This window comes from Camponotus vicinus, unplaced genomic scaffold (genome assembly GCF_025532165.1).
Source record: "Camponotus vicinus isolate PSW18456_S1 unplaced genomic scaffold, iyCamVici1.0 SCAF_11, whole genome shotgun sequence".
NCBI lineage: Eukaryota > Metazoa > Arthropoda > Insecta > Hymenoptera > Formicidae > Camponotus > Camponotus vicinus.
In genome coordinates this window covers 595,804-623,794 of record NW_028141947.1, presented here as the reverse complement: position 1 = coordinate 623,794, position 27,991 = coordinate 595,804, and the positions used below count along the sequence as shown (strand labels likewise).

General features: G+C 31.9%; 3 protein-coding genes and 1 long non-coding RNA gene across 5 annotated transcripts in view; 2 read left to right on the top strand and 2 right to left on the bottom strand.

The window, feature by feature from the left end:
- Positions 1-519: 519 nt before the first annotated feature.
- On the bottom strand, positions 520-19,140 carry LOC145962026 (uncharacterized). Its single transcript, XR_014435787.1, has 4 exons — positions 18,996-19,140; positions 18,753-18,919; positions 1,573-1,732; positions 520-759 (listed from the first exon to the last, which is right to left on the bottom strand). It is a non-coding gene; the product is annotated as an uncharacterized LOC145962026 (long non-coding RNA).
- On the top strand, positions 14,863-24,504 carry LOC145962023 (peptidyl-alpha-hydroxyglycine alpha-amidating lyase 1). Of its 2 annotated transcripts, none has more exons than XM_083082756.1 (8): positions 14,863-15,316; positions 15,513-15,684; positions 15,756-16,379; positions 16,463-16,882; positions 16,986-17,189; positions 18,740-19,107; positions 19,760-19,973; positions 23,456-24,504. In XM_083082756.1, the coding sequence occupies exons 1-6, from the start codon at positions 15,215-15,217 to the stop codon at positions 18,943-18,945; spliced, it is 1,728 nt and encodes a 575-aa protein (XP_082938882.1). In that variant the 5' UTR covers positions 14,863-15,214; the 3' UTR covers positions 18,946-19,107; positions 19,760-19,973; positions 23,456-24,504. The 2 variants fall into 2 exon arrangements, with proteins under 2 accessions (XP_082938882.1, XP_082938881.1); XM_083082755.1 differs by having other exon boundaries at positions 18,740-19,338.
- Positions 23,042-27,991, bottom strand: part of Otp (orthopedia homeobox) — a 31,422-nt gene continuing 26,472 nt past the window's right edge. The window contains exon 6 of the mRNA XM_083082757.1: positions 23,042-27,991. Coding sequence (XP_082938883.1) covers positions 27,657-27,991 — 335 coding nt within the window. The 3' untranslated portion in view covers positions 23,042-27,656.
- Positions 23,564-27,991, top strand: part of LOC145962025 (retinal homeobox protein Rx2) — a 123,546-nt gene continuing 119,118 nt past the window's right edge. Inside the window, exon 1 of the mRNA XM_083082760.1 lies at positions 23,564-23,577. The gene's annotated coding sequence lies outside the window, so the exon portion shown is untranslated. The remainder of the gene's footprint in view (positions 23,578-27,991) is intronic.

Genomic DNA, 27,991 nt, shown 5'->3' with positions numbered 1-27,991 from the left:
TACATCTGAACTATATCTGATTACACCTGAAATGCTAATGAGATGTGTTAAAGCAGTTTAAGAACGTTGAGACATTTTTAATCTAATCAGAAAATGATTAATAAAGTACATTCTCGGAATACTTTTAAATAATTATCAGAATAATCACTTTTGTTAATGTTAATAACTTTTCCCTGAGACTTATCGGGAAAAGTATTTTGAATTTATAATAAACCTATATCCGTTTTTCATTATCAGATAAAAAACATTTTATCGCATAGACTCATTTAGAGTCACATACACAATTTATAAGCATCTTTAGAGAACCCGATAATTTATCTTTATAAAAAAAATAGTTAAATTGCAAAAATAATAAAAATATTTAATACATAATTTAATTGATATATAATCAGAATTTGTGTTTAATAAAATGCATAATTATATTTAATTTTGAATATAGAGCTTAAGAGCCCTAAATAAGTTTGAATTATCGTTGTAATCGTCAAAAACAAGCAAAAATAAATACCATAAAAAAAGCTGTATAGACTTGCTTCCTGAGGACGTATACGCAAGGAAATGCATGAAAATCGAAACGTTTTAAGGTCTTTGATGTCCCCAAGGCACTCAGACCAAGCCATTCCACCGCAGGGGCGAGATAAACGCCCGGTATGAACCGAGGGCCCCCGCCAATTCATATAAAACCGTCTCTCTGCTTCCGGTATATTTATTTCGATGAAAGGCCTCACGGTAACAGCTCGTGCATTACGGAGACGAACGCGCCTTACGGAAACAAAAAGACGAGAAAGCATCAGAGCAGAGGCGTAAAACGTGTACCCACCCATTCGTCGTGCACGAATAGAAAAAGCGAGACAACCATGTTAAATCCCGACGACGTACGCTCAAAAGAACGTCGGTCGCTTTGCAAAAAGTTCTCCATTTATTTATGGATCGCGATAAATCGCAGATTGCGGAGTACTTCGATCATAGATCGAAAGCAACCGGACACGAGAATAATATATAATCGAACTCACGTTCTTATTATTGAGAAAAATATAGGTCGTATATTTATTGCACTGACTGTATCAACTTTTCGAAAAATAATACATTTTATACGTCCTGATATAATTCAAAAATTAATTATTATCAGAAAAAATATAATTATATGTTTCATATTTTTAAATTCACAAAAAAATATGTTACAAATTTCCAAGTTAAACTACTCGTACTTTAAAGAGGAGTGCTTGTATTTCAGTACGGTGTGCTTAACCTTTCGTCTGCAATCTGAGTTCCTAACGATCCACACGAAAATTCAGTTTCAAATTACTCCAAAATGAAGAGAGAATATCGCTTTTTAAAGAAAAACTTGTTAATAATTATTGCATCTTATTTATGAAGCGATTTCAAGATACGATCGTCTAGACTTATAATCAAACTTATTATCGTAAACAACCTCGCAAATCGCGCCAATAGAAATTATCTTGCAGACGAAGGGTCAAAGATGAGGTCTTCAAGCAGAAGTAAATTCCCCGCATGACAACATAAAGCACAGTAACTGAATAATAATACGAATATTAGCACATGGAAAGGACTTACCTTGTAACCGGTGAGCTCTCTATTTGACAGCGCGATTCTCCAGGCAACTGTGTGCACGAATACCCATTCGTGTTCCCCTTTATTCCGCCCTCTTGACCAGGTGTGTGCAGGCGTTCCGTACAGCTTTCTTATTTAGGCACGTATTCGGCACCGAGTGGATCTGGAAGAAAACACGGGTCGCGCTCGGCATTTACGCTGACATATACTGTGTGCGCAAATAAAAGTTTACGATTTAAAGAGAACGTTTGGAGCACTCGAGAACGTAGCTCGAATCCGACGAGTTTTAACTTTGAGCGATAATCGTCAAGTGGCTTTATGGCGAGAATTCGCCTCTGAACTGTATTTAAAACAGAATGCAAAACTGGTGATACATAATTTATGATTCCCTGCGCTTATTAATCAGGATGCAATATTTACCATGATTTTGAAATACAATTGCAAGTGTAATTCAATATCTTTTCGAGAGATATATATTCTTTCATCATCCAACAGTTTAAACGACTATTAGTCGCATATATATAATAAGAAAAATTTTGTTCTAATTATTATTAATTTTAATAATAGCTACAGTAATTCTGCTGCATTAAAAATATTTTTAAAGATTTTTTCTATATAATATACCATAGAATAAAATCGCATATACATATAAGTATAAAATCATACATACGAAATTCTAGTGTAAGATATTTTTATTTAATCATGTAAACACATTTTCAGAAATTGAGATACGTGTTCACGGATGTTAGAAGATAGATGAATAAAAAAGACAAGATTACAAAAATAAAATATAAAAAAAACCTATATATTCAAAGTTTACGAATGGAATCGGAAAAATTAACAAACGAAGTACGTACAAGGCAGATTGTTTCGCCGATTTGGGAGCATTTTGTCGCGCATTTCTCATAAAATTGTCGACGCGACGAATTGATTGTCCCCCTACAGGATAAATTTATGTTGTCAATGGGGAAGGGAGAGAGGAGGGGAGGAGAAAAGCGGAACATACGGCGGACAACGAAGAAATTTTGGATTCGCGTCATCGACGTCGTCGATGCGAGGCGTTACCTGAGGTAAGGTGACTTGTCGCGCGTGTGTTCCCTGACAAATCGCGCGGTGAAATCCGTGATTTTAAAATGCAGCTGTTCCGCGCACGTGCGCGGCATAAACGTCAACGTTATACGACGGCGCAACGCGTGCCTCGGTGTGTGCGACACGTGCGGCAGGTGAAGCCTTCTCGCTGGCCGCGCGACGCTCGGATAACACACGGAGAGAGGCTTTATTGTTCGTCGTATCTCGCTGACAGCACGCGCCGGGATTCCTCATAAACGAACAGGTTGTCCGGCTAAGTGAATTTCCGGTAAATCTGCTCGCAGATTACGAGACTTTGCTGCGTAACTCTCGTGCAGTCGAGATACGAGGATCGAGAATCTTTGAGAATTAAACAATCGAGAAGTCTAACGTCTTCCTTTCGCGATGTAAAAAAAATACATATAATAAAAAATGATAATAAAAAAATGATAATAAAAAAAAAGATAATAATTTTTCTTGGAAATATAATTAGAGCGCTTTTATTCAGATAAAGTGTACATTTTCTGCAATGTTTGAATATATCTTTGTTTTTTTTTTTTTTTTGAGATAAAAATTATTAAATGTGAAATTTATATTACTAAAGCTTTATCGATTCTGTTGAATAACAATGTGAAAATATCAAATAAAACACACGGCACAACCGAGATTTTTTAAAGAGCATTCAAAGCAATTTCTCCGCAGAAAGAGCAACCACCTTTGTCTCCCTCCACTTTACACGCTTTTATCTTCTAGCAGAAAAATAGCGTGAACGTGAAAACGTAAAAGGCCACGGATAGTAACAGTTCTAGGGTCATTTCTGACGTTTACAAAACGTTTCGCTTAAAATGAAAGGTAGCATAAACGGTCTTAGGTTTTTACAAAAGTTAGTTACATTCAAACCGCCAAATATTAGCTCAGGAAGAAGACAAATATGTTCCTGCAAAGTTTCGCCCGAACACATTCCACGAGCGCATTCCGTCTCTAGCGTGTTGTTAATCTACATTTAATATGCTTTGCGGCTAATAAAGCGAAGAGAGAATACTATGCGTAACACGCGATCAAACGCGTACGTGCATGAATTAATTACGTAATATTTCTTCCCGGTCTAACATAATTCTGAATTTCAAATTAACGTCTCGCGACACTGATCAATACAAATGCCACCTTACAGCGCATATCTAATTTTAATCTTCTCGTTTAAAGAGGATAATTCGTTAAATATCCGTCGAAGTTTGCAACTAATTTATTTACACGCTATATCTTATCAATGGCATACGAATTTGTGTTAAACACATTGTTATAATTATTAGTGATATCGTTAAAAAGATTTTATTATTTATATTCTATTTTATATTATATTTATTAAAAAATAATATTAATTAAATTTTAATAGAAAAATGCTAATTAGTCTGCGATTTAATGTGAACCCGAATGACGTAAACTGATACTGGCGGGATAAAATTGGGTAAAAAGAAAGGCCAATATTCAGAGCACTATGTAGGCGTAGTCCTCGAATTCACTTAGCAAACCGGTTCATAATAAGGGACATCCGTCCTCCTTTTTCTCTTTTTTTTTATAAAGAGAGTCTTGATTAGATTCCTTCAAGCAACCCATTAGCCCAGGTGGTTACTTGAAGGACAGCGAAACTCGCTAATTAACGCGGTCGATATCGTGACGTCATCTCTCCAACACCCCCTCGTAAGAGTCGTGTCCAGTGCTGCGAAAGGTACTTTGGTGTCCTGAATATTCCGCGTTTCAACCGAGACGAATAACGCCCGCGGAAACACGGCAAAGTACACAATGAGAGGACACGAAAAGTACTTGTACCTGCGCGAACCTCCTCTAACTCTTGATGGTCACGGTACTTAAAGTCGTCAGCTTAATTCGCTTACATTTTTCTTACGCTGAATAAGACCCGCTTGCTAAGTCTTGTTTGTTCTAAGTAAGAATCATCTACTCTCGTAAAAATCTCCTTGCTAAATACAATGAGTTCTCTTGTACCCATCTATCTAAAAAGATTGCCTTTCTATATAAAACGTTCACAAATTTGCATAATTCTATTTTTCTAAAATTTTATGACGAAAAGTTTTGCAATAAAGAGTATGTTTAAACATTTCAAATATTCCTGTATCTTGTACAAAATGCTCTCTTAATTTTTCTTTTAACTTTAAAGAGCTCATGAATGTTACTGTATTACATGGTATATTAAATACCTTCCGACACCGCATTTTTGCTAAGGCTATTTCAGCTACAAAGTGACCGCGTGGAACAAACTTACAAAAATCCTTGAGAAACTTTGGCGTAGTACGGTAGGTTACGCCGCTTCGGACTAATTTCCAACTTTCCCCTGGCAAAGTTTCTAGTGACAAATTATCTCGCGCGAAAATAGAGTACCACTCAAGATTCAACGAGAAATTTTATTACTCGCGGTAGTGCAATGAACGACATAAAGAGACAAAAGGCACAAAATAAAAGATGAAAAAAATAATCGATAGTGGCAGTTCGCGATGGATAAACATCGCAAATCCTCGACAACTAATTATAAATATAATTCATTATTTCAATCTATATTTATCGCAATTATGTGCTAAAACTAGCAAACATTATGACGTTTATTTTAAACGCATTTGTATAAATACATTAATACACGAATACTGATATATATAATACTATAAAATTAAATTATTTTACATATAAATATAATAATGTCTAATATAAGGATCTGCAGGCAATGAAATTAGTAAAGCTTACAGTTAAACTATTTTTAAATATAACAATCGTTTTGATAAATTATGTCATGTTTTAAAAAATAGAAACCTATACGAGACTTTATAAACGATATTATTTTTAATTATTTTTAATTTGTGGCTTTGTATAAAATATTTTGCTTTTCCGAGCACAAGAAAAGATTGATTTTCAAGAGTCGTAAACGTCAATGTGCCGGAAGAATCGTAATACGGTATATAAATTCTATTTGAAAAGACATTTTTTAGGTATCAAAGCTCATTTAATCCAGACTATAAACTAGAAATGGGATCGTGTTACATTATATTGTACGAGTTGGCTTCCTCGTACATCGACGGAAGTCAAAGCACGAACCAATCATGGCACCCAGTAAATCGAGTTTTGGACGAACAGCACGATGTTCCGGCATAATTTGATTTTCGTAAGCAAGTAAACGAGTTGCGTGCCAATTCATTTCGCTCTTGTCTTATTGACTTTACACACGCGCAGAGATAATTCTTGCATATGTATATCATATACATATTAGAAATTATATCGTAACTTTTTTAGGAATATCAAGTATTTATATTAATTAAATGAAGGTAATCGTGTGAAGATATATTGCAGCGCTATTACTTTAAAAAAGCTACACTGTAATTATATTTTACATTTATAATGCTATAATATAGTGTAGAGTATAATAATAATAAATTTTATATAGAATAATAGCTAATAACCCACAATTCCAAGGTTAATTGTTGCAAATATTTCATACTTATCTTAAATCTAGGAAAATTTATTTAATTTCTTTTAATTAATTTTAAGCTACCTATTCTGATAATTGCATCGATAGCATCAGCGTATTTCATTGCATGATAATCACAAATAAAATGGATTATTTGCGCGCGCACACATTCAGATATTTTTTTAAATTTTTGATATATGATTTTATCAATGTCGATACGATTTAAATCGTAAACTCGAAATCCTATCAAACATCCGAGATCCTTGATCCTTCAATTCGAACGTGTGTCGCGATTCGACGACGAATCTCTGTCCCCGAGGCTCCCAAGATCGGATGATCTAAGAGGCGATTTCTCACCGCTCGCCGGACCGGAAGCCAGTTATAAGCCAGTAGCAGCTTTTCAGGTTAAAGATCTCGTTCGGTGCGCGAGCGACGACAAAAAGTCGTAGCGAGTAGTGGATCGATGGCACAGCGGCGACAGCGCGGCTCCAGCCGCGGCAGCAGACATCGTCGTTCGCTATGGCTAGATATATACATCCCCACACATACCGTCGTTCCTCCATCGCCATTCCCATTCCTACGATCTCCTCTCCATCCCTGTCCGCGATCCCCGTCCCTCGTCCCTTGCGTTCGCAAACCACCCTCTTTATCCGCGGGCCTCTCCGATCCGTACCCATCCTCCCCCGCACCCCTGCGTTATTCGCTGGGCGCTCTAATACGACCGCGGAGGCCTCGTGGCCTGTAGTTATGAGACTGCGATCCACATTTTGACGTAATATTACTTCCACTCGGGAAAACGTATTGTAAGGGGCCTATATATTGCTTATACATTGATGCGTAATCTTTTATGAATAAGATAATTTTGATTAGAAATTAATTTTCATTCATGTTGATCAATGTTAGGTATTTTGATTTTCTATTTAATTTATTATTTTATATTTTATATAATTTTCTGTAAGATAGGAAAGAGAGAAACGATGTAATCTCTTTATTCATTTTTAATAGACTCTCGTAACGATTGAAAAATAATATTTATACATGATATGATCATAAAGTGTTTCAAGTCTTTGAGAAAACATGTGCGGGATTATTATAAGCCATTGAGTCTATCTCGGCGCAGGATGCGAATGGCTAATGAATAATTTTGCCTGCGGAAGGGTTTACTGTGAACCGGAGCGGACTAGCTTTAGCGTCGATGTCCGATTGTAATATATTACAGAAGCTGCATTAATACAATAATAAGAATACGTTTATTCCTATGTTTTTATCATTTTCACACTTCTTGCTTTATTTCCCTTATAAAAATCTTCTCTCGTTACAATCGAATAATTTAGAATGAAATTCAGAGAATAATGCATATTCAAACTGATATATTTTTAATACTTCACAAATAATCGAAGCAAATCCTTTCTCATTATTTTAATTTTATTATTTTATAATAATAGACATCGTGTCTTTTACTACAATTATATATTTTACCAATTTTATTGCTAACCGTCTCTAACGTTAAAAACGATCAAAGTAAATACTGAGTTGGTTTACGAACAAATATTGAAATGAAGAACAAAACAAGCCAAGCAAGGTATACGGGCATCTCGAAAGAGACAAATCTAGGACATCTTTTGTACGATAAAGCATAATTTCGAATAGACCTTATTTTGCTTGTGAGAAAGGGCTTGATTTATTATTACCTATCTACGAAAGCCCTTTACCATAAGCTTAGCATTTGAAGATTCATCGTGCAACGATATGCAAAAAGAAAGATAGGATGCTTTGAAATATCGAGAAAAGTTTGGCCAGAAAAATTTTGGATACTAATCAAAGTTCCCGAAATCTTGCCGGAATTATTATATACTTTAATTATGTCTTTAATTAACTTTCTCTTTCAAAACGTAATAATACAGTAGCACATAATGAGGTTTGCTCTGCAAATTCGATTCTATAGAGCATGACAAATTTCAAAATCGAATTTAGAAGAAGAATAATAATTCGCTGCTGTTGTAATTATTTATCATATCAATATTAAGTCTTGTAATATCATTACAAGCGAGAGTTAAGATAGCAAGATTTTATACAGAATAAAAAAAATTGTTTTAAAATAAAGCGCATACATTTCAATGTTTAATCAACGTTGTCAAAGATAATTTTTTCTTTTTGACAAAAATATTATTATATATATATTTCATTTAACATATTAGAATTACTGATTATTAGAATTCTAATATCTTAAATTCTAATATCTTAAATGAAACATAAACAGATTCCATTACAATGTCATTAGTTTAGGAGAGTAAAGACTACCTTTCAAAATTAATCACGTTTGTCGCGCTTGCTCTCCCTCGCTTCATTGTTTTTACTAAACCGATATATTATTCGGTGCGATATTATTCACGCATCGGTTGGTTTGCGGGAACGTGATCGCTACGATAGGTTCGTTTCCGGGTGACGACGAGTGAATACGATCTGCAGTTTCATCCGGGTCTGGCCACTCTCTATTACGTCTACAACGTGCCGAGAGAAGACGCGCTGGGAATAGGAGTGCAACCCACATCCCGGAATGTTACATCTTCCTCGGGCGTCGGTCGACCGGTAGGGGTGTCATTTGTAAGGCGCGTTCAATGTTATCTCGTCTAGTTACAGGGAACATCACAAGGCTGATTAGAAGCGCGCGCGACGAAGTTTCGTCCGTTTTGTGTGCGAATTTGTCGAAAATCCTCCATACTGGAATGGAAAATCTTAGAAAATATTGAAACTCCTCTGGAAAACATCTTTCCAAAAGGACTGTCGTACCGCAAAAACCGATATTCTATAATTAGATTTTTCTCGCGCAAATTTATCCAGAAAAATAAACGTCTCATAAAATATTTTCTATTAAAATAATTTTATCTTTTTTAAAGTAGGTACTTGTACTTAAAAATTTCTAAATATCATTAATCATCAAAATTTATTAATTCAATAAATCTTATTTTTCTCATAAAGAATTCAATTTTGTACAAAAATATATATTATTTTTGGATTCTAATATAAATTCATCTTGATTATTGATATGGAAAAGATGCATATTTTACTTATCAAAGTAACATTATTTTCAAAATCCTCTGATGCATTTGAGAGTTAATTAAGATGTTAAACGAGAATGTGGGATAATCGCAATCTATCTCTTAAATGTGTGCGATTTGTCTCACAATCAGAATATAATGTAATAGGCAAACTATTTAACAAGCAAATGCATTTTTTATACGCATTCGCGCTTGTCATTTCCTCTGTAACTATAAAAAAAATACATGGAAAAAACTGATATAATATTTTAAGACACATTACTTAATAAAAGCTAGAAGTATCAAAGAGAAATATTGATATTGATAAGTGATACAAAAAACAAAACAAAATATATAAAAGAATAAGAATTAATAATATGATAAAGAAAGAAGAAAGTGAGAAAACTGTAAATGAACTTTCTACTTCTAACAGTGAAAAATATTGAAATAAAAATAAACAATTTTCTACTATATACATAAATCTAGAAAAAAACAATTCCAATCGTTAGTTGCAAGATAAAAATATTTAATTTTGTCAAATAATTTACTATAACTTGAATCAATGTTGTCAGATTAAAATAATCAAATTCTTAATGATTCTTGCTTAATCTTCTTATAACTGTATCGACGAGCAAAGCTCTATAAAATTAGCCTACAAATGCTTTTATTTCGACAAATTACCTATCAATTGATTATTACACGATTTAAAAACGTGATTAAATTAATAATATAAATTATCTACGAACATTTGCGATAGAAAAAGAAACTTGACAAGACTTTTATTTGGATCGCAGATGTGCAAATTGCGCGATGCACTGTGAAATCCGCCGGGACGTCAGCGAAATTATTCATCGAAGTCTCGGAGCTGCGCGAAAGAATGATACAGCTTACAAGCTTACAGCTTACAGAATGGAGCTGTAAGACTGTGTGTACGTGTTTGAGTTTGTGTGTGTGTGTGTGTGTGAAGTCCTTAACCCTCTCCGTTCTGTAAATATACCACGATGCCGACGACACAACGATGTTTCCGATGCGCGCGCATATGCAGATGCAAAGAGTTTCTCTCTCGTGCGCAATAATATCTTTTTTTTTCCTCTCCGTCTCTCTGTTTTCCGCCTCACTACTTTTACACGCCCTTGCGGAACACGGCGAAGTTTGTAATTAATTTTCGCGGCACGGCATAACGTAATAACCGTCCTTCTCGCCGTTACAAGAGTGCACCCTGTTAATCTTCCTATGGGGGGAGAAATTCTGACCTTCACGGTTATCACGCTAGCTTGAGTCCGCACTTACTCTTTGTGTCCCTGCTTACCTTTTATTACTCGCGTTAACGCTTATCCGAGCAACGATACATTCAGCAGATTATCCACGATAATTCTCGGATTTGTCTTTTTCCTATTTGTGTTTACAAGTTTCGGTGACAAAGATAATAAGAATGGATTTTTATTCTTATTTAAAAACCTAATAAAATTAAATTAATTAAGTTAATTTAAAATAGTAGGTATAATTGAAGAAATTTATAAAATGTCTGAAAAAGAACTTTGACATATAAGTGAAGTAAATGACAAAAAATTGCGTGTATATTTCGCATAAAATCAAAACACTGGTGACAAAAGTCAAATAAGAATTGTTGGCAATCTTAATATATTTTTGCTAAAGTTATCAGTCGGTTCGCTATTTCGCTCTCTTCGCATCTAGATAATTTATTATTATGAGCGGGCTGCATGCGTTATCGATCGATAGTGCTTTTAATAGGGTAACTCTCCTTTAGCAAGCTTCATTTTCTTAAAACCGAAATTTGTTGACCGAGATTTCAACGCGGCCTCCAATATACTTAACATTGTTTCACGATTTTTAATTTTCTTTTAATCTCTCTTCACTTTTTGAGATGATAGATCGCATGTAGAAACATGCAAAAATATTGCGAAAAGGTTCTCGCAATTTTTCACTCTTCCAGTGGAAATCTTGTGAAGATTTGTTACAAATTAAATTTTTTTTCTTAGAAGCTTTCTAAAGAATTTTATTGCGTCTTTAAGAATTACATGAAAAGATATTCTAAAAGTACTCACAAATAGATTAAAATAAAAAGTTTTTAATTAACTTTTTTACGATATAGTAACGTGAATCACCTCATAAAAATATTCGAAAAGTTATTCTTTACATTTAATTGTTAAAATTTTTTTTCAGACATGCCACAAAGTCTTTGAAAAAAAGCCAAAAACTTATTAAAATTTTAAAAATGAAGTATTTCATGTTCTCTTCAGATCTTTTCAGATTATATAATTTTTATTTTATAAATATCAGCCATCTCCCTATGTGACGTGTGGAATTGCATCCGCTATTTTCCACCCGTAGATAGATAGCGCTCCCGTTTAGCCCGCGATTATCAAAGGCAGGCGTCGATTTCGCGATTTAAACGTTAAAGCGCATGAAACCGAACTCGATACGCGGCAGCTGTATCTGCGCGAACGGCCAACAGATACGCGTCGAATCACGCGGCGAGATTAAAGAATCTCTGCGAATTGCATCCGCGCGCGCGTTTGCATTTCGCTGTCGGTTTTCCTTGCTAACCGGGAAAATCCGTGCAGATCATTTGGATGATATATTTGAAGATTAGAACGATATTCGATAACACAATATCGAGAACAGCCTCCTATCCAGATCACATATAAATATATCTTTTCAATTATATTATTTTATTTTAATTAAGTACACGCGTATGTGTGTGTATATATGTGTATAATTAGAATTATATAATATTTATCATTTTTAATTTGAGTATAGTTACAGAAAAGTAAAAGAGAAAATTATTCTTATATATTTGATAGAATAACGTAGATGATAAAGTTAAATAAAATTTATTCATTAATGAATCTCTGCAGGGAAATTATAATTAAATAATGAAAGAAAGAATATTCTTATCAAGCGCTCTGTTAATCATTTATCTTTAAAACAAAATTAATATCTACATTGATAAAATATCATTTCTCGAAAATAGAAATCTTTCTAAAAAGATTCTTTCTTTTTTGTCTACAAAAGATTGTGTGTGTACAGCTTAAACCAAATACTCAAAATAATATAAAAAAATATAAATATAATAAATATAACATAATATAAATATAAATATAATTAAAAAAATATAAAAATAATATAAAAAAATATATAATATAAAAATAATATTAAAAAAATACACAAAAGAGAACAACGAAAGATTGAAGACGTAGCCACGGTGTAAAAGTTGTTGCGAATACATTTGTTCGACGCGCCTAACTGTTTAGCATAGAAATAGAGACAGTCGAATTTCTTTATTTCCTGAGGACCGCACTAAATGGATTTACAAGCTCTCTCTCACCCGTTGCAGTACGTTCCCCAAAAGAAGATAAATGAATCGTGAACGGGAAGGAGGCGCGAGAAGTGGGAAGGGTAAAGCGAAAAAAAAAAACAAAAAAACAGGGAAGAACAAAACGATTGTCAAATCCTTTCGTTGTTCTACGACAGGGAAGGGCTCGTGATGTCGCTCGTAATCGAACGTGAGTTTTTCAGCGCAGAACGCCAAAGGTCCTACATCTCTTTATATGCTTATTCGCAGCTGACAATCCCGCTCTCTTTCACCGTAATAAAGAACTCGCTGTCGTCTGCAATTTAAGGTGAAAACTCGACGTCGATGCAGACAGCGCCATGAATGCGGAATCGACCCTCTCGGTCTAGCGAAAGGATGAGCACCATTGTTGGGTCGCTCAGATAGTACTCTAACGCATCTTGCGTATACTTCGCGAAATGACATGGATAGTACAATGAATATAATAGGACAATCGCCATCCCAATGATAACCATATTGTTTGGAACGTTGCATCATTTGTACCAACAATGCACGTTATAAGTTTTGCATAACCCGAATGACACAGCCATGTGCTTTGCTTGAATTGATATCATCTTGATTTTAAATTAATTGATAGAAAAGTCATTTTTTGAAAAATATAATTGCTTTGTTGCAAAAAATATGCATTTTCTAATTAACTTGAGGCCTTATTACTCTAAATGCTCTCGCTCTTTTACGGATATGTACCTTGGCGATTTGAAAGTTTTATCCCCCAGCCATATTTCGAGAAGCAAAGTTTCTTTTCCAACTCTCTTGGTACATTAAGAATAAAAAGTTTAATCACGAATTTAATTGTAGCTAATATGAAAATAAGTCCAATAGACAAAATAATGTATTAGCGTATTCGACAAGGCATGCAAGGAAGTTTGCACAAGGAATGTCGGACATGATCGAACGAGACTGCATTGATTCCGATATAAACTCAGGCCTTCCAGACGAAACCATGATGGGAAATTCTCGCGACGAATTCCAGCAACGTCTGGCGGATGTGGATTGTATTGGACTGCGAAACATTCAAACACTGAGGCTTTTCATTTGTACAAAAATTAGGGGGAAGGATGAATTACATTGGCAAATCTATAATAAAAATTTTCGAAAAATCTAAGCTTCAGATCTTTAATCGCAAAAAATCTCGCTCAGAACTATGCGTCATCTCAAGTTATATATAAAATATTATGTAGAATATATTTAATTTAAGATTGACAGTATAGTTGATATAAATTGTATTTTGCACATGTTTTAATTCCTACTGAAAAAATATAAATCAAATATAAATCAATTCATATAATTTGATACATATAATTGTGCACAGATTTTTTTACGATATTATATTTTAGTTATTATATATTATATATTATAAAATATAATACATATATAATAAAACAGAATGGAAGTTTTATTACAATTATTTTTGTTATAATCAAAATTGAATTATGGCAATTCTATCTTCTTTCCATATATAAATATATAACCATATAATTATTTCATTATTTTTAAAAATTAATTTATAAATAAATGTGGATACCTCATATGTATGAATTGTTTAGAAAAATTATATATGAAGTATCTACACATATTTAAACTAATTTTAAAAAATAATGATTAGGTTATATGATTTGTATTTATATATGGAAAAAAGATAGTTACCATAATTCAATTTTAATTATAAGAAAAACAATTGCAATAAAACTTCTATCAAAAGCTATGAAGCAAAAATAATTGCAATACTGAAAGTTACATTTCTCTGCGTTTTTGTTGTCAAAGTTGTTTGGTAAGCTAAAACATCTCGCGAATAATAATACGAAGAATTGTATATGAAATCAACAATCATCAACAACCTTGTAAAACTCAACAAATGAACTTCTTAAATAATGCAGAGATTTATAGTTTTTATTAATGTTAATTATAATATTTATATAAATTTAGGTGATTTACGAAACATTTAAAAAATACGGATATCTATTATGTAAAAAAAAATCATCTATTCAGGAAATACATAATGTATAATATTAAATAACTTTTGAATAAAATAATAAAATATAAATTAGAACATAAAAAACATTACTTTTTGATATATATATAATTTTGAATTATACTTTGACAGAGGAATTTAATTTATATTTAATGCTAAAAATTTATAAAAATTAGAAAAAATGATCTCATATTAAAAGGATTTTAAGAAAAATTCGACGAATATTCTATCAATGAAAAGTGACAGAACAATACATGTAGCGCCTTTACGCGTACATAATGTGAAACTGTTCTCAACTTGTACCATCAATCGGTTACACAAATTTTAAGAATTCACGCACAAGAGAGATATGTCGGTAAAACATATACCAAAATATTATGGCGTCATGTCTAATGCCACTTGTTGGAAACGTGCGTTTTCTTAAGACGTTGTTGCAATAATAAATGTTTTTCATAATTAGAAAGTCATTCTAGATAACAGACATTATATGACATGTTGTTCTGAATGATACTATCTAATAAAAAAAAAAGCATTTAGCTTATCATATGTGAGTGTAGCAAAGTGTGACATAGACGTGAGACTTCTCGAAGAATTTGACACGATTCGTTAGAATACTTTGTGATCTCCTAAAGTTATGTATCTACCGCCGACGCTATCGATATTTAGGATATTGATGAGATAAACTGGAAGTACGGAAGAGCACCTAATGACGGTTTTGCGAAATGATGACAAATCTTCGATATGACACCATCTGTTCAGTTTTAGTTTTATTTTCCATTTTAATACACGTCAAGGCACAACCGCAGGTTATTTCGAATCTTCAGGTAATTATATGAATAAATATTTTACAAGACAAAGAGAAAAATTAATAATATTTAAGGTTAATTTTATATATATATTTATTATATACTTTCATATATATTGAGAGTCCTGCATATAAATTATTAATTTTTTTATGAGAAAAATTATTTTGTGAGATTGTATGTAAATATATATATAAGAAAAAAACTTTATTTACAGCATTTACCTGATATTAAATTTAATCCAAATGAATATTTGGAATATCCTGATAATGAAGATGGAGAATCTCTTGCGCAATTGAATGAGCAACAATATATAAAAGATAATGTATATCTACGAGCTAATAGCCACCTTGATAAAGAGGAATCGACAACAAATGCTTTAAACAACAGTATGTATTTATTTATTATTGAGAGAAATTCCTGGATTATCTTATTTTATATTTTTACATATTTTTATCAGACATAAAATGGGACGTGCATTGGGCTGCACAATTGAAACTTACTCAAATGTCAGCAGTTTCTATGGATCCATATGGCAATGTTGCTATTTTTCATAGAGGAAACCGTATTTGGGGACCTGACACTTTTGACAATGAAAACAGATTTAATCCAAAGAATGGGCCCATAATGCAAAATACAATTATCCTTTTGAATAAGAGTGGGAAGATAATATTAGAGTTTGGAAAAAACATGTTTTATCTTCCACATGGTTTGACTATTGATCAGTCTGGAAATTATTGGATTACTGATGTGGCGATGCATCAAGTATTCAAGTTTAATGCTCAAGATATAGAAAAGCACATGGAAGAATTGAAACGTGCACAGTTTAACTCACTAATGACAGGTGTGTCTAGCGATCACACTAGTGCATTATTTGAAAATAGCATATTAAAGCCATCCATAATTCTGGGAGAGGCTTTTGTGCCTGGTAATGATGAAACGAGATTTTGTAAACCAACTGCTGTTGCTGTACATACTAACGGTGACTTTTTTGTCAGCGATGGATATTGCAACTCTAGGATAATCAAGTTTAATAAGAATGGTGAGCGAATCCTACATTGGGGACGACATTGGGGCATTGGAGGTAATAATAAATATAAAATTAATACACTGATAGCAATAAACGAGATTTAATTAAGTTCTAAAGTAAATTTTATTTTATTTTAGAGATTGTCTATTCGCAATTGCCTCCACCAAACGCGTTTCTCGTCCCACATGCTTTAGCACTCGCGATTGAGTTGAACTACATTTATGTTGCTGACAGAGAAAATGGCAGAGTATCATGTTTTTTTGCCAACAATGGTACATTTCATAAAGAATACCGGCACCCTGCTATCGGTACACAAATTTATAGCGTTGCCTATGCTCGAGAAAAATTATACCTAGTCAATGGACTGGATCCATATAATTCAATTAATCCAGTACCAGTAAGAGGTTTTGTGCTTGATATCTATTCTGGAAAGCTATTGTCAACATTTGCACCCAAAGGAAACATGGATAAGCCACATGATCTTTATGTGACAGAAGATGGTTCCGAAATATACGTAGTAGAGTTAAATAATCACAAAATTTATAGATTTCTACAAGGTATAATATTATTAAAAATATTATGAAAATTCATTAAATAAAATTCTTTAAAATCTGTTTCTATCTGCATTTAAATACATTTATCTGCTTCTTTCTTTTCTAGGTGTAAATGATTCTATGCATGTTGAAGATTCGCAGTCTATTAAACAGCATCGATCTAAGATTTTACTACAGCCTGATACTAAGGATGCCGATATTGGAAAGACTAATATGACGAAATTAATTCTAGGTCTTGGCTCAGCAGCCGTTTCTTTTATTACAATATGTGTCGCGATTGCTGCCATTGTAGCAAGATGCCAAAAAAGAGGTAGAAAAACAAGATACTATGATGAACCAGCAGTTGAATTTTCTAAATTAGTTCAATAGAAAACAAATATTCATTTTATTGTGTTTTTTTTTATTGTAGCACTTTCGTTTTTTTTTTTTTTTGTATCATTAATATATGTATTAAATATGCTCTTTCTTCCTATTGCTTATTGGAATATTTAGCAAAAATTAATTATAAGATCCTTGTGATATAATATAACAGGAAAAAAAGAATGATAATGTCCGCCCATGTTTGTTTGTAATTGCAACTATATATGTGTTTAAAAATTTTATTGTTATTTATTTATATATGTATAAATATATTTGAAAACACCATATATTTTCATAGCAACACAATTATGTTTATAGGCTTTCATGAAAGCATTTTATAATAGCAAAATTAGATTATTCCTATTGCTATATATATATTAGGCTACATAAGAAATATAAATAAAAGACTTTATATTATAAAAATATATAAAAGCCTCTATATAATAATTACTTGTCTTTATAATTATTATATAAAAGCTTTTATATATTTTTTATAATATAAAGACTTTTATTTATATTTCTTAGCGTAGTTGGAAAGCATGATATTATGCATTTTATGTATTCATGTATCTGTAAATTTAATCTTTAAAATATTTATATGTGTGTTCGAAACGTATATTTTCTTTTCTTCATTAGATCTCTATATATTATTATTATCCCTATGTATTGTATAAATTATACTACAGCTTTTAGTTTTAAGTCTCCCCTTTATTTTCCTTTGTATTTATTTATTGTATAGCTTATTCATGTAGACAGATATATATTTTAATTTCATTAAAAATCATTTCTGTCTGTACTTGTACTTGTTCAAAGCTTCATCATTAATTGCTTATACGTAAACGTTGAGACACCAGTGCTTGGAGTAAAAAGTAGTGAATACGCTAATAAATTATCACTTATTTACAGAATATATAAAAAATTAACAATGTACAATAATTTTTTTAAAACTTATATAATTGTACATTTTAGTTTTGTATTTTTATCATAATTATTAAAGCTTTTTCTACGTATATATTGTTAGAGAAAGTTTATAATTATTAGCTATTATTATTATATTTTCTTATTTCAATCTAGATAATAAATTTTCCTTTTCCACATCGAATTGATAAAAAAAGAAATTCTAATTAAAAAAATATATCTCTGAATTTTATTTATCCAAAATAATTTACTCTTAAGATATATATAAGAAGTATAATTTATTTAAATATATATTTTATACTTGAAATTTATAAGTCACTTCTTTTTACTCCACGATAAATATCAATTTCAAGAATGTTATATTAGATAAAACAATGTTATTATGCATGAAGAGAATATAGTTATAAAAATAATCACGTCAATTTCAATCACGCATGAACCTGCATGAACTTGTCTAACGAACTCTAACGGCAAGTCGCCATTTTTATGACGATGCAAATCATAGCTGTATCTTGGAAAACTTTTCATGCATAAAACTGGATCAAATGTATATATTTATATTTATACGCTTCGTTTGCACAGGATGTTTACTCACGATGCGAAAAAGGATGCGTTGGGAAGCCGAGAGACGGGAAAATTTCAAACTGTCGAGCCTGTTGGAGAATCGCCGAAGAAAGAGCTTCAAGTTCCTGGAAAAGCGGCCCAACACTCGTGATTTCAGCAAATTGAACACGGAACCGGAGACATCGGAGGACGAGCATCCTGAAAACAATCTTGCGGTCATTTAAAGCGATATGCATGTCGAGGCTACTATAAACTACGTGAATAACAGTATTACCGAGAATTGTCGCGCGCAAAAATCGCCCATCAACGTCCGACGTGATCCCTTCAACTGCGACGTTTGAATTCCTTGATTTAGCGCCGATGACATCGAGTCAGCTGCGCGGCCGGTAAGCGAGTAACGTCACTTTACCGACTGTCGAATATGTTAGTCAGGATTGTTTGATATTATCAGTCGAGAAGTTAACACGCGTAATTGCAAAACCACATCACACATTTTGTTTTATAATTGTGTATAAATTATTTTATTACATACACCGACGAAATTATATTAAAGACTGTCGATTTTAAATAAGTTTAGTGACTACCAAATGCAGTCTATCAAGTGTAAATTATGTTAGGTAAGTAATTAAGAAGCATTATCAAACGTTTTAGCTGCGCCGAAGATAATACGAGTGTTTGAATTTCTCCAGTTTTATCATGTATACTTTCATATTATTTCAAAAATGTAATAAGCATTGCTATTTTACTCTATTTGCATTTAAGTATGAGAGAAAGCGAAAAATTGTTGAATTCAATCCAGTGTATTACATTTGTTTAAAAATCTTATTTAATAATTTATAATTAATAGAGGTTATATGATATACATAATCCATAGGCATATTAACATATTAATATTAATATATTAACATATTAATATTAGACAGATTAATATGTCTATGACATAATCACGCAAATAATACAAATACAAAGAAAATTATTACATCAAATTATTATTTTAATATTGATAATAGAAAGATTTACATGAATTTTTTTTTTCAGATACACCAATTCTTGTCACAAAATCAGTCTTTAATAACATCTAGTCGGTGATTATATATTGATTGTAATTGCATTATAATTGATTATATATTGATTGTGTAATTGTATTATAATGCATCTAATATTCTGCAAAAGACTTAGTAAAAAAAGGAAAAAAGAAGAAAAGAAAAAATGCTATAAGAGCAGACTAAGTTGCATAAACGGAAACTAATATGTAAGTCAAACTATAATAAAATCGCTTCTTTAGATTACTACATTTTTACTAAGTCTCTCAATTGTACCTGATATATATTATCTATTTATTTATTTATTATATTTAAAGTGAGAGAAAGAAAAAATTATTGAATTCAATCGAATATATTATATTTGTTTAGAAGTCTTATTTAATAATTTATATATAATTAAGACTATATAACACACACACACACACACACACACACACATACATACATAATAAAATCACACAAATAATATAAAAAGAATTAAGAAATATAGAAAAGATTTGAAAAATTATTTAGCAATGATGTTTTTTAAATAACAAATAATTTAAAAAACGAAATCTTAACAAATGATTATTTAATATAGTTATTTAAAATAGTAATTTAATAGCTTGAATTATGTATTTTGTAATAATTATAGTTTGATAAGACAACTCTTGCATTATCCAATATTGCTTGTATAATGAAAAGCTCGGTATCTTGTTATAACTGTGTAGAATTGCTTTTGACCCAATTAGAATGAAAGAAATCAAGTGTGTTTTTACTCATTTTCTACATTGAACTTTTTGGATTGTATTTTACATTGTTAGATGGACAAATATTTAATTTTTCGTACTGAAAACTACTTGAACAATTTCTTCTGTAACGCACCAGGTTTACGCACATACATATCAAAACAATTTTATATCCATGATATAATTTTTTCAAATAAGGTTTGTCAAAATATAAAATCTAAAAAGAATTTAATTTTCTTTTTAGAATAAAAATAATCAATTTAATTTATCAATGTTTTTTTTCTAAGTAATGAAATGTAAATGCACTTGCATACATGTTCATAATGAAAGTGCAACAAGCAGTGAAATAGGAAGAAATGAATGACTTGTTTTAATGCAATTTCCGACATAGAATATTGAAGTTATGTGTTTTAATCATTCACATCTTTTTATTAAAAGATATTAGGTAAATTCTTAAACAATTTAATTTCATTTTAAAAAGGTACTATCATTTTAAATAATTTATCGATTTTATAAGAACACACACACACACACACACACATGCCATAATCATTATATTATTTTCATATATTTATATATATCATTTGTATGCATATAACATAAACCATACAGGAAAAAGAAATTACTATTTTTGAGAAAATAATTTAAAATGTTGTTTTTTAATGCAAGCATCATATATTAGTTACTATAACAATATTAATTTAAATAATATTATAAATTTTATTTATGTATATTTAAATTTTTCTGTAACAATGTAAGAATTAAGAAATAATGACCTTTAATTTTTTGTACTATTTTCTTGCATACAACATCCGTATATAAAAAACATGAGTAAGATATGTTGATATATGAAACCAAAGAATGCATATTTTAAACATTTGCAAAGTTTTACAAGAAATGGAAAAATAAATATTTATACATTGCAATTGTATAATGGGTAGATTTATAAACTATGAAAATATCGAAAATACAGTAACAAAATAACCATTACATATTAATAATTAATTAGTAATTTAATAATTCTATCATTAGCAGAAACAAATATTCAATCAATTGTAAAAAAATGCTAAGATTTTATTAATCGCAATATATTATTATATAAATATAATAAGCCTATGTTTTGAAAGCGAAACCCCCGTTTATTTAAACTAACAATTAACTTTGAAGTATGAACATATAACACACACATATACGTACATATATAAATATAAATATATTTTATATGATCTGGTAAAATGATATAAGCCGAATAAGAATAGAAACAGAAATGTGTGAGAAATGATATATATGTATAACTATTTATAATTCAGATCAATAATTATAAATCATACAAATATTTTAGAGACAATTATTAGTAAATTTAATCTATGTTCTTAAAGATTATTCTCGTACATTTATAAATTATTTTATTATTTAAATAATTTATTATTACTTAATTAATTTTTTCTCTCTTCTAATTTAAATCATGAATGACAACTTTAATGATAATACAAATAGCTAATTATAAAATATTTTAAAAGATTTTCTTTATGCATTTTTCAAGTATATTCGTTAAAATATTCACAAAAATATTGGCATTAAATTTGTTTGTAAACGATAAAAACAATATTAAATTTAAATTGAACAGTTTAGTTAATTTAAACCAAATGATTGAAATTAGATCATTCTTAATTTTAAAAAACTAATTTTTAACTCTATGTAAAATTTTTCATTGAACAAAAAAGAATTATTACATTATATCAGTTTAGATTCACAAAACATATGGATACATTTGATGAAGTTATCTGATTTTTATCTGAAAAATTTTGCAGATTTTATCTTAAAAATCTTGTAGAGACAATAGTAATTAAAACGCACATAAATGCGTAACAACACGACCAAATTATTCATTAACTCGTATTACATAAATCCTTAAATTATATGTACTACATCTTATCAACATATCACTGTGGGATAAATATTAATATCGGTACACAAAAAAATTATTTTTTACTTAATATCTATCCATCATTATATGCAATGTATTGCTAATAGTTAAGTTATTAATTAATGAAAGACAATATATGTTATTTATATATTTCTACTTTACATCTAACTTGTTTCTCGATAGTAATCATTGATTTAACATCATTGTATATCCATTGTAGTATTATTTATAAGCCAATGAATAAAATATATACACGACTTAATTTCATTTCCGCCTTGTAACAAGTGATAGTTTAGATCAGTATTGTGGTATCACTTTAATTTTTAATAGATTTCCACTTGAACCAAGCAACAATACATTCCCTATATAATGTAAAAGCATATATAATCCATGTATCTACATAAATATAAAAATGTATATTTTCAAATAAAACTGTGTGTTTGTATCAGCCTATTGTACATACATGATAACATATATTGGCTATAAATAATTATTAATTAATATTAAATAATTGTTAATATTATTACTATAATTTATTAATATTAATCTTAAATAATTATTAATATTATTTATTTCAGAATATTAAAATGCTAAGATAGATAGGAGCGAGATAAAAAGGCATTTGATATTTTGATAATGATTTATTTTATACACACTTAGTTGACCTCTATACACAACTATACAACGATGAAAATTAAAATTCTGTCTATTTACCGCTAATTAAAGTCATCGACGATCGATAATGATTTGTGATAGAGATGCGATAAAGTCAGTCGATTCTCTTCCGATTCACGATCGAATCTGGAAGAATCGGGTGACGTCTGCGGACTGTACGATTCTAGTTGACTTTTGCGCGAAACACTTAAACGTACGATCAGCAGAGTCCGTATGTTACAAATCACTTGTAAAATGTGACGCCCGCACTTGCCGCAAATCAAAGGACGCCAACCTTTACTCGCTCTGAAATCTATCTACACACACGTATGATAAATTAAATAAATACAGAAATTGTATTCACTTTTTTTTTTCGTTCAAGGAGAGGTATTAGCATCATCAAGAACACCGATCGGAGCTCACGAACTATCCGAATCCAAACTAGAAAGAGGAAGGAACGAATCCAGTTGGTTTTGCATAGGCGCATTAATGAAAAAGAGACAGGTATGAAATATTCAACTTTTGACGTATAAAATTAAAGATGCTAAATTATGTTATATGTACTTGATTTTGAATTTTATGCATTTCAATTATACAAATGCATCAAAGAAATTACATCAACCAACATATATTTCAAATTTTTGCTTGCTTTTTTGAGAGCAAATCAAAAGAAATGGCACCATAGATATATAATATTCAAAATTTCTATAGCATTTTTTCATCTGATTTATCGATTACATTTTTATCCGAGGATAGTCAAATTAATTAAACACCAAAATTTTCTAGAAAATTAGCTTTCAACTAGTCGATAGTCATATGATATCCTTTGTAATTATTGACAATATGTCAATTTAATTATGCAAAATGTGAAGCTCACGAAATACAATAGTCTTTATGCGCTAAAAGAATGCATACTCGACGATGAAGTATTGCACGAAGCATTCGAAAATAAGGAATCACAAACACTCCGGTGAGCATTGTAAGGTCCTGCTTCCGTCCCGGGACGAAATCGAGAAAGGACGTCTCCGCGCACCGCGCTCGTTATTTTTTTGTACATTAAAAATCGTATACGTTCGTAGTGATACACTGACAATTGCCTATCTGTTATTCCATATTTATCGTTAGGTTTACCTAGGTCTACCGTAAATTCGTAACTAGAATAATCGACTTTTCGCTGTCGCTCGCAATATCTACCACTGATACCGCTTGGAATATCTTGTGCGGGCCGATATCGCCGTCAGAAAAATGAACGGCCAGCTCGAAATATATCACAATGTCCATGTATACTCGCGTTCAATCGTAATGTTGATGCCATCGTACTCTTATTATATTATTATTGTTATTATTAATATTAATATTAATATTATTGTTATCGTTGTATAATTATTATTATAATTATTGTTGTTATTATTATTATTGTTATTATCGTTATTAGACGTATACTTTATTTACAAAACTTGCTTCTCGATGACAACAACGGAACAATTTATACTTATAGCGTGCCATAAAATTCTTCAGGAATATAAATACACATGAATTGTACGCTAACTTGTATCCATCATCGAAACACTTATCTCCGAGGGAATGCATATCATCGAAACGCGATGCGTCTTATTCTATCTCGGACTTGTTTAAAAGAAGAATATATTTCTTCCTCTCTTCAATGGGGGCTCCCGTAAAATTATAGGATAAATTATACATACGCGTCTGTCTCTGCACATAAGATCTCCATCCGAAACGCAAAGTCGTGACAAGAAAGACTAGCTTTTCGTTGCGCATATCAACATATGATTCATTATTCGGCAACAGAATCATTGAATAATTTTGCTGTAATACTAGAAGACTAATTAACATACAATTTTTAAACCGCATGTTAATTTTTCTGAGCTTCTAATTAAAGTTAACGATGTGTGTTGTATAAAAGATTCATATTTATGCTCGTCTAAAAAATACCTTTCATTTCTTGTTATATATGAGATAAAAAGTTGTTACAAGGATTCTGTTGCAACAAATAAGAGTTTTGGGAAACTGATTGCGCGCAAACTCAAGACTCCGTCGAAAATATAACAATACAAAATTTGGCGAAATTTGATAAAAGAATACCATTCTCGAGACAAAACCACATATCCACACATACAGTCTCGTACTTAGACGATATTGCGTTGCATTGCAAACAACCTGCGAACAGGAGCAGCCAATAGCTCCGTCGCATTCGCGATTCGAATAATGATAATAATAATAATATATATCCTCTATCACGTCAATATTTTTACTATATTTACAATGCCGTGTATATATAATACTAGGATAACTTGTCGTATACATCTCATTGCACCTCGCCACGCCTTCCGCTTTGATCTCCATGACTTGTAAATGCAGTATGCATTTTTCGCCGCGTTTAACCGTCGAGCACAGAAGTGCTCTCGGGGAAGAAGAAACGAATGTAAATAAGATTCGCGTGGCGAAAATTCGCGCCCTAATCAGTTTGTCGCGTAGTCATTCTTCGAAACCTGGTTAAATAATTTACAATTAGCGAGGCCTTAATCTCATCGACGTTTCTTTAGCAGACACAAGCGCAGACACTCGAAATGCCTCTAACGAGGGTGAAACGAGCAGAGTTTAACGACTGCATTTGAAGTTCAAGCAAGTCGTGTCGCTCAATACGAAGGAGATGAAGCTTCTCATCCGGAAGAGAGATAAATTAACACGCGCACGAATACATGGAGCCGATCAAATCGTTCGACGCGGACACTCGGTGATCATATTAATATATGCATATCTATATGAAATAGCCACCCTCGATTTTTTTACCAGCGCACAGCGCCAACCCAAGACAAGTCCACTCGCGAAGCTGGTCATCTTAGTTTACGATTTAATTTTTCCTCTTTTAGAAAGATACGTGTCGCGATATTCCACATGTCACAAAAATCATAAATCTGCATAGATCACAATTCGTTCCTTCCTTTGTCGACAGCTCAGCGTGATTACTAGGACAGTGCGTTTAATCGCTCACAAAAATAGCCTCCATATTTTGGTGGATTATATTTTAATCATATAGATAGATATTCGGGCTCATTCGGAAATACTCGGACTCGTGATAATTGCAGTAAATTTTCAGAGCGCTTGATATTATAATAAAACTGGTCATATGGAAAACATCAGTCATTGGCCATTATGAAATATTTGGAGCTGTCGTGATTAGGTTGAATTTTTAATAACACTGGGCAAAATCCGTCTTTATTTTATCGAATAATTTTTCATCAGCCATCGCGAAACACAGAAAATCCATTTGGGAAAGGAATTTCTTCGATTAACTTGTTACAAATCAAAACGAGAAATCCGATGATATCAATGATATATAATATGCAAGTAAAATGTTTATGCCAATGGTTCAATTTTCTCCGCTAAAATATTAAATGATACTTACATCTGTTATGCAATTTAACAAATATTTGACTAGATACTACTTGTTGGAAATATTTATCCGTCTCGAACAATTTTAATTATTACGACAACTCCATAATTTACATCAATTACTCTAGCTTTCTTATATTTATGGCATCCATTCGAGGATTAGTCCAGTATTAACATCAGCAAGATACATTTGCAGAAACTGTGACATACATACGTCATAAGTAAGATAAATGTATCAGTTCTCGAACAAGACTGAACAAAAATATGCATTTTCGTTAATATTAAATTTTTTAAAATCTATATCTTAAAAAAAATATAAATTTATAAAACAAAACGAGATATATTTAGATTTTGACGAGAAAAACATTTTGTACATGAATATTAATCATATTTTGAAATATTAATCATATTTTTTAGAAAAATTTTTTTCTGTTTAAATATTTCTTTAGAAACTTTATAAAAATGCATATTTTTCAAGAATCAATCTTGTTCAAGGATCGATACGTTTACTTTATGGTCCTGGGAAGGCTATGATGACGAGAATCTGTATTGCATAAATTTTCGCTGTCTGTCGCCAGCAACTTCGATTTTCTACCCTGATTTTACCTCTGTACGAATTTATAGAAGAGTACTCCTTTCGTGTAGATTCTTCATATTATTCCTGCAACTGTTTCTTCTGACAGGACGATGAATTCATGTTGTTTGAAGAGTAAAAATTCTCATCGCGATGAAATGGTCATAATAGTCAAACTATTATGAACCCTTGCGGCGATGAGCTGAACTTTTGCCGATCGAAACATCCAAAATTACCTAACCACTTTAATTCCGTCGTTATTTGCTATGCTTCACCATCGGTTTTATGTTAAATTCAAAGCGGCGAATAATTTTAGACCCTCGCGCAAATCGAATTCAGGATGCTCGTTTTAATACATCGTCGATCTTGACCTCGCTGCATTATCTTGACTTTATTAAAATCACGACCCAGTCAAACCGGATAGATCTCTTCTATAGAATCGCTCGCGGAAGCACCGTCCTATCTTGCGATTCCTCGACGGAGAACAGACAGGAGTACTCGTTCCACACATGATAATTACGGTAAGCTCCTACCGCGACGGCCAGCAACCTCTCCTCCCGTGGAATTGAACGTCAAAGGACGTTCAGGCGATGTCTCAATAAACGGAACTGTACTCCAGATCATGGGAATACTGAGGTGGTGCTGGGGGCGGCGGCGCTGATTGTGGACTGTAGGCTTGCTGCGAGGCGTCCGAGGCACGACGTCTGAGCGCCGCGATGCTGTGGGCGCCTCTCCAGTCCGACGCCTCGTTCGCGCTTACGTCGGCACCGACGCAGGAGACGCCGCCGCCACCCCCGCCGCTGCCGGCACCCCCGCCGCCGCTGCCTCCGGAAGTCGTGCCGGGCGAACCCTGGCCGCAGTTGAGGCCCGAACCCATCGGTTGGCCGCCGACCGGTGGCGAACCCCGAGACGCCGTCACGTGAACGCCGC

Coding starts and splice junctions, on each gene's coding strand:
- LOC145962023 (XM_083082756.1), top strand. CDS start 15,215: ATGATGACAAATCTTCGATATGACACCATCTGTTCAGTTTTAGTTTTA. Junction 15,317..15,512: donor AGGTTATTTCGAATCTTCAG/GTAATTATATGA, acceptor CTTTATTTACAG/CATTTACCTGATATTAAATT. Junction 16,883..16,985: donor AATTTATAGATTTCTACAAG/GTATAATATTAT, acceptor TTTCTTTTCTAG/GTGTAAATGATTCTATGCAT.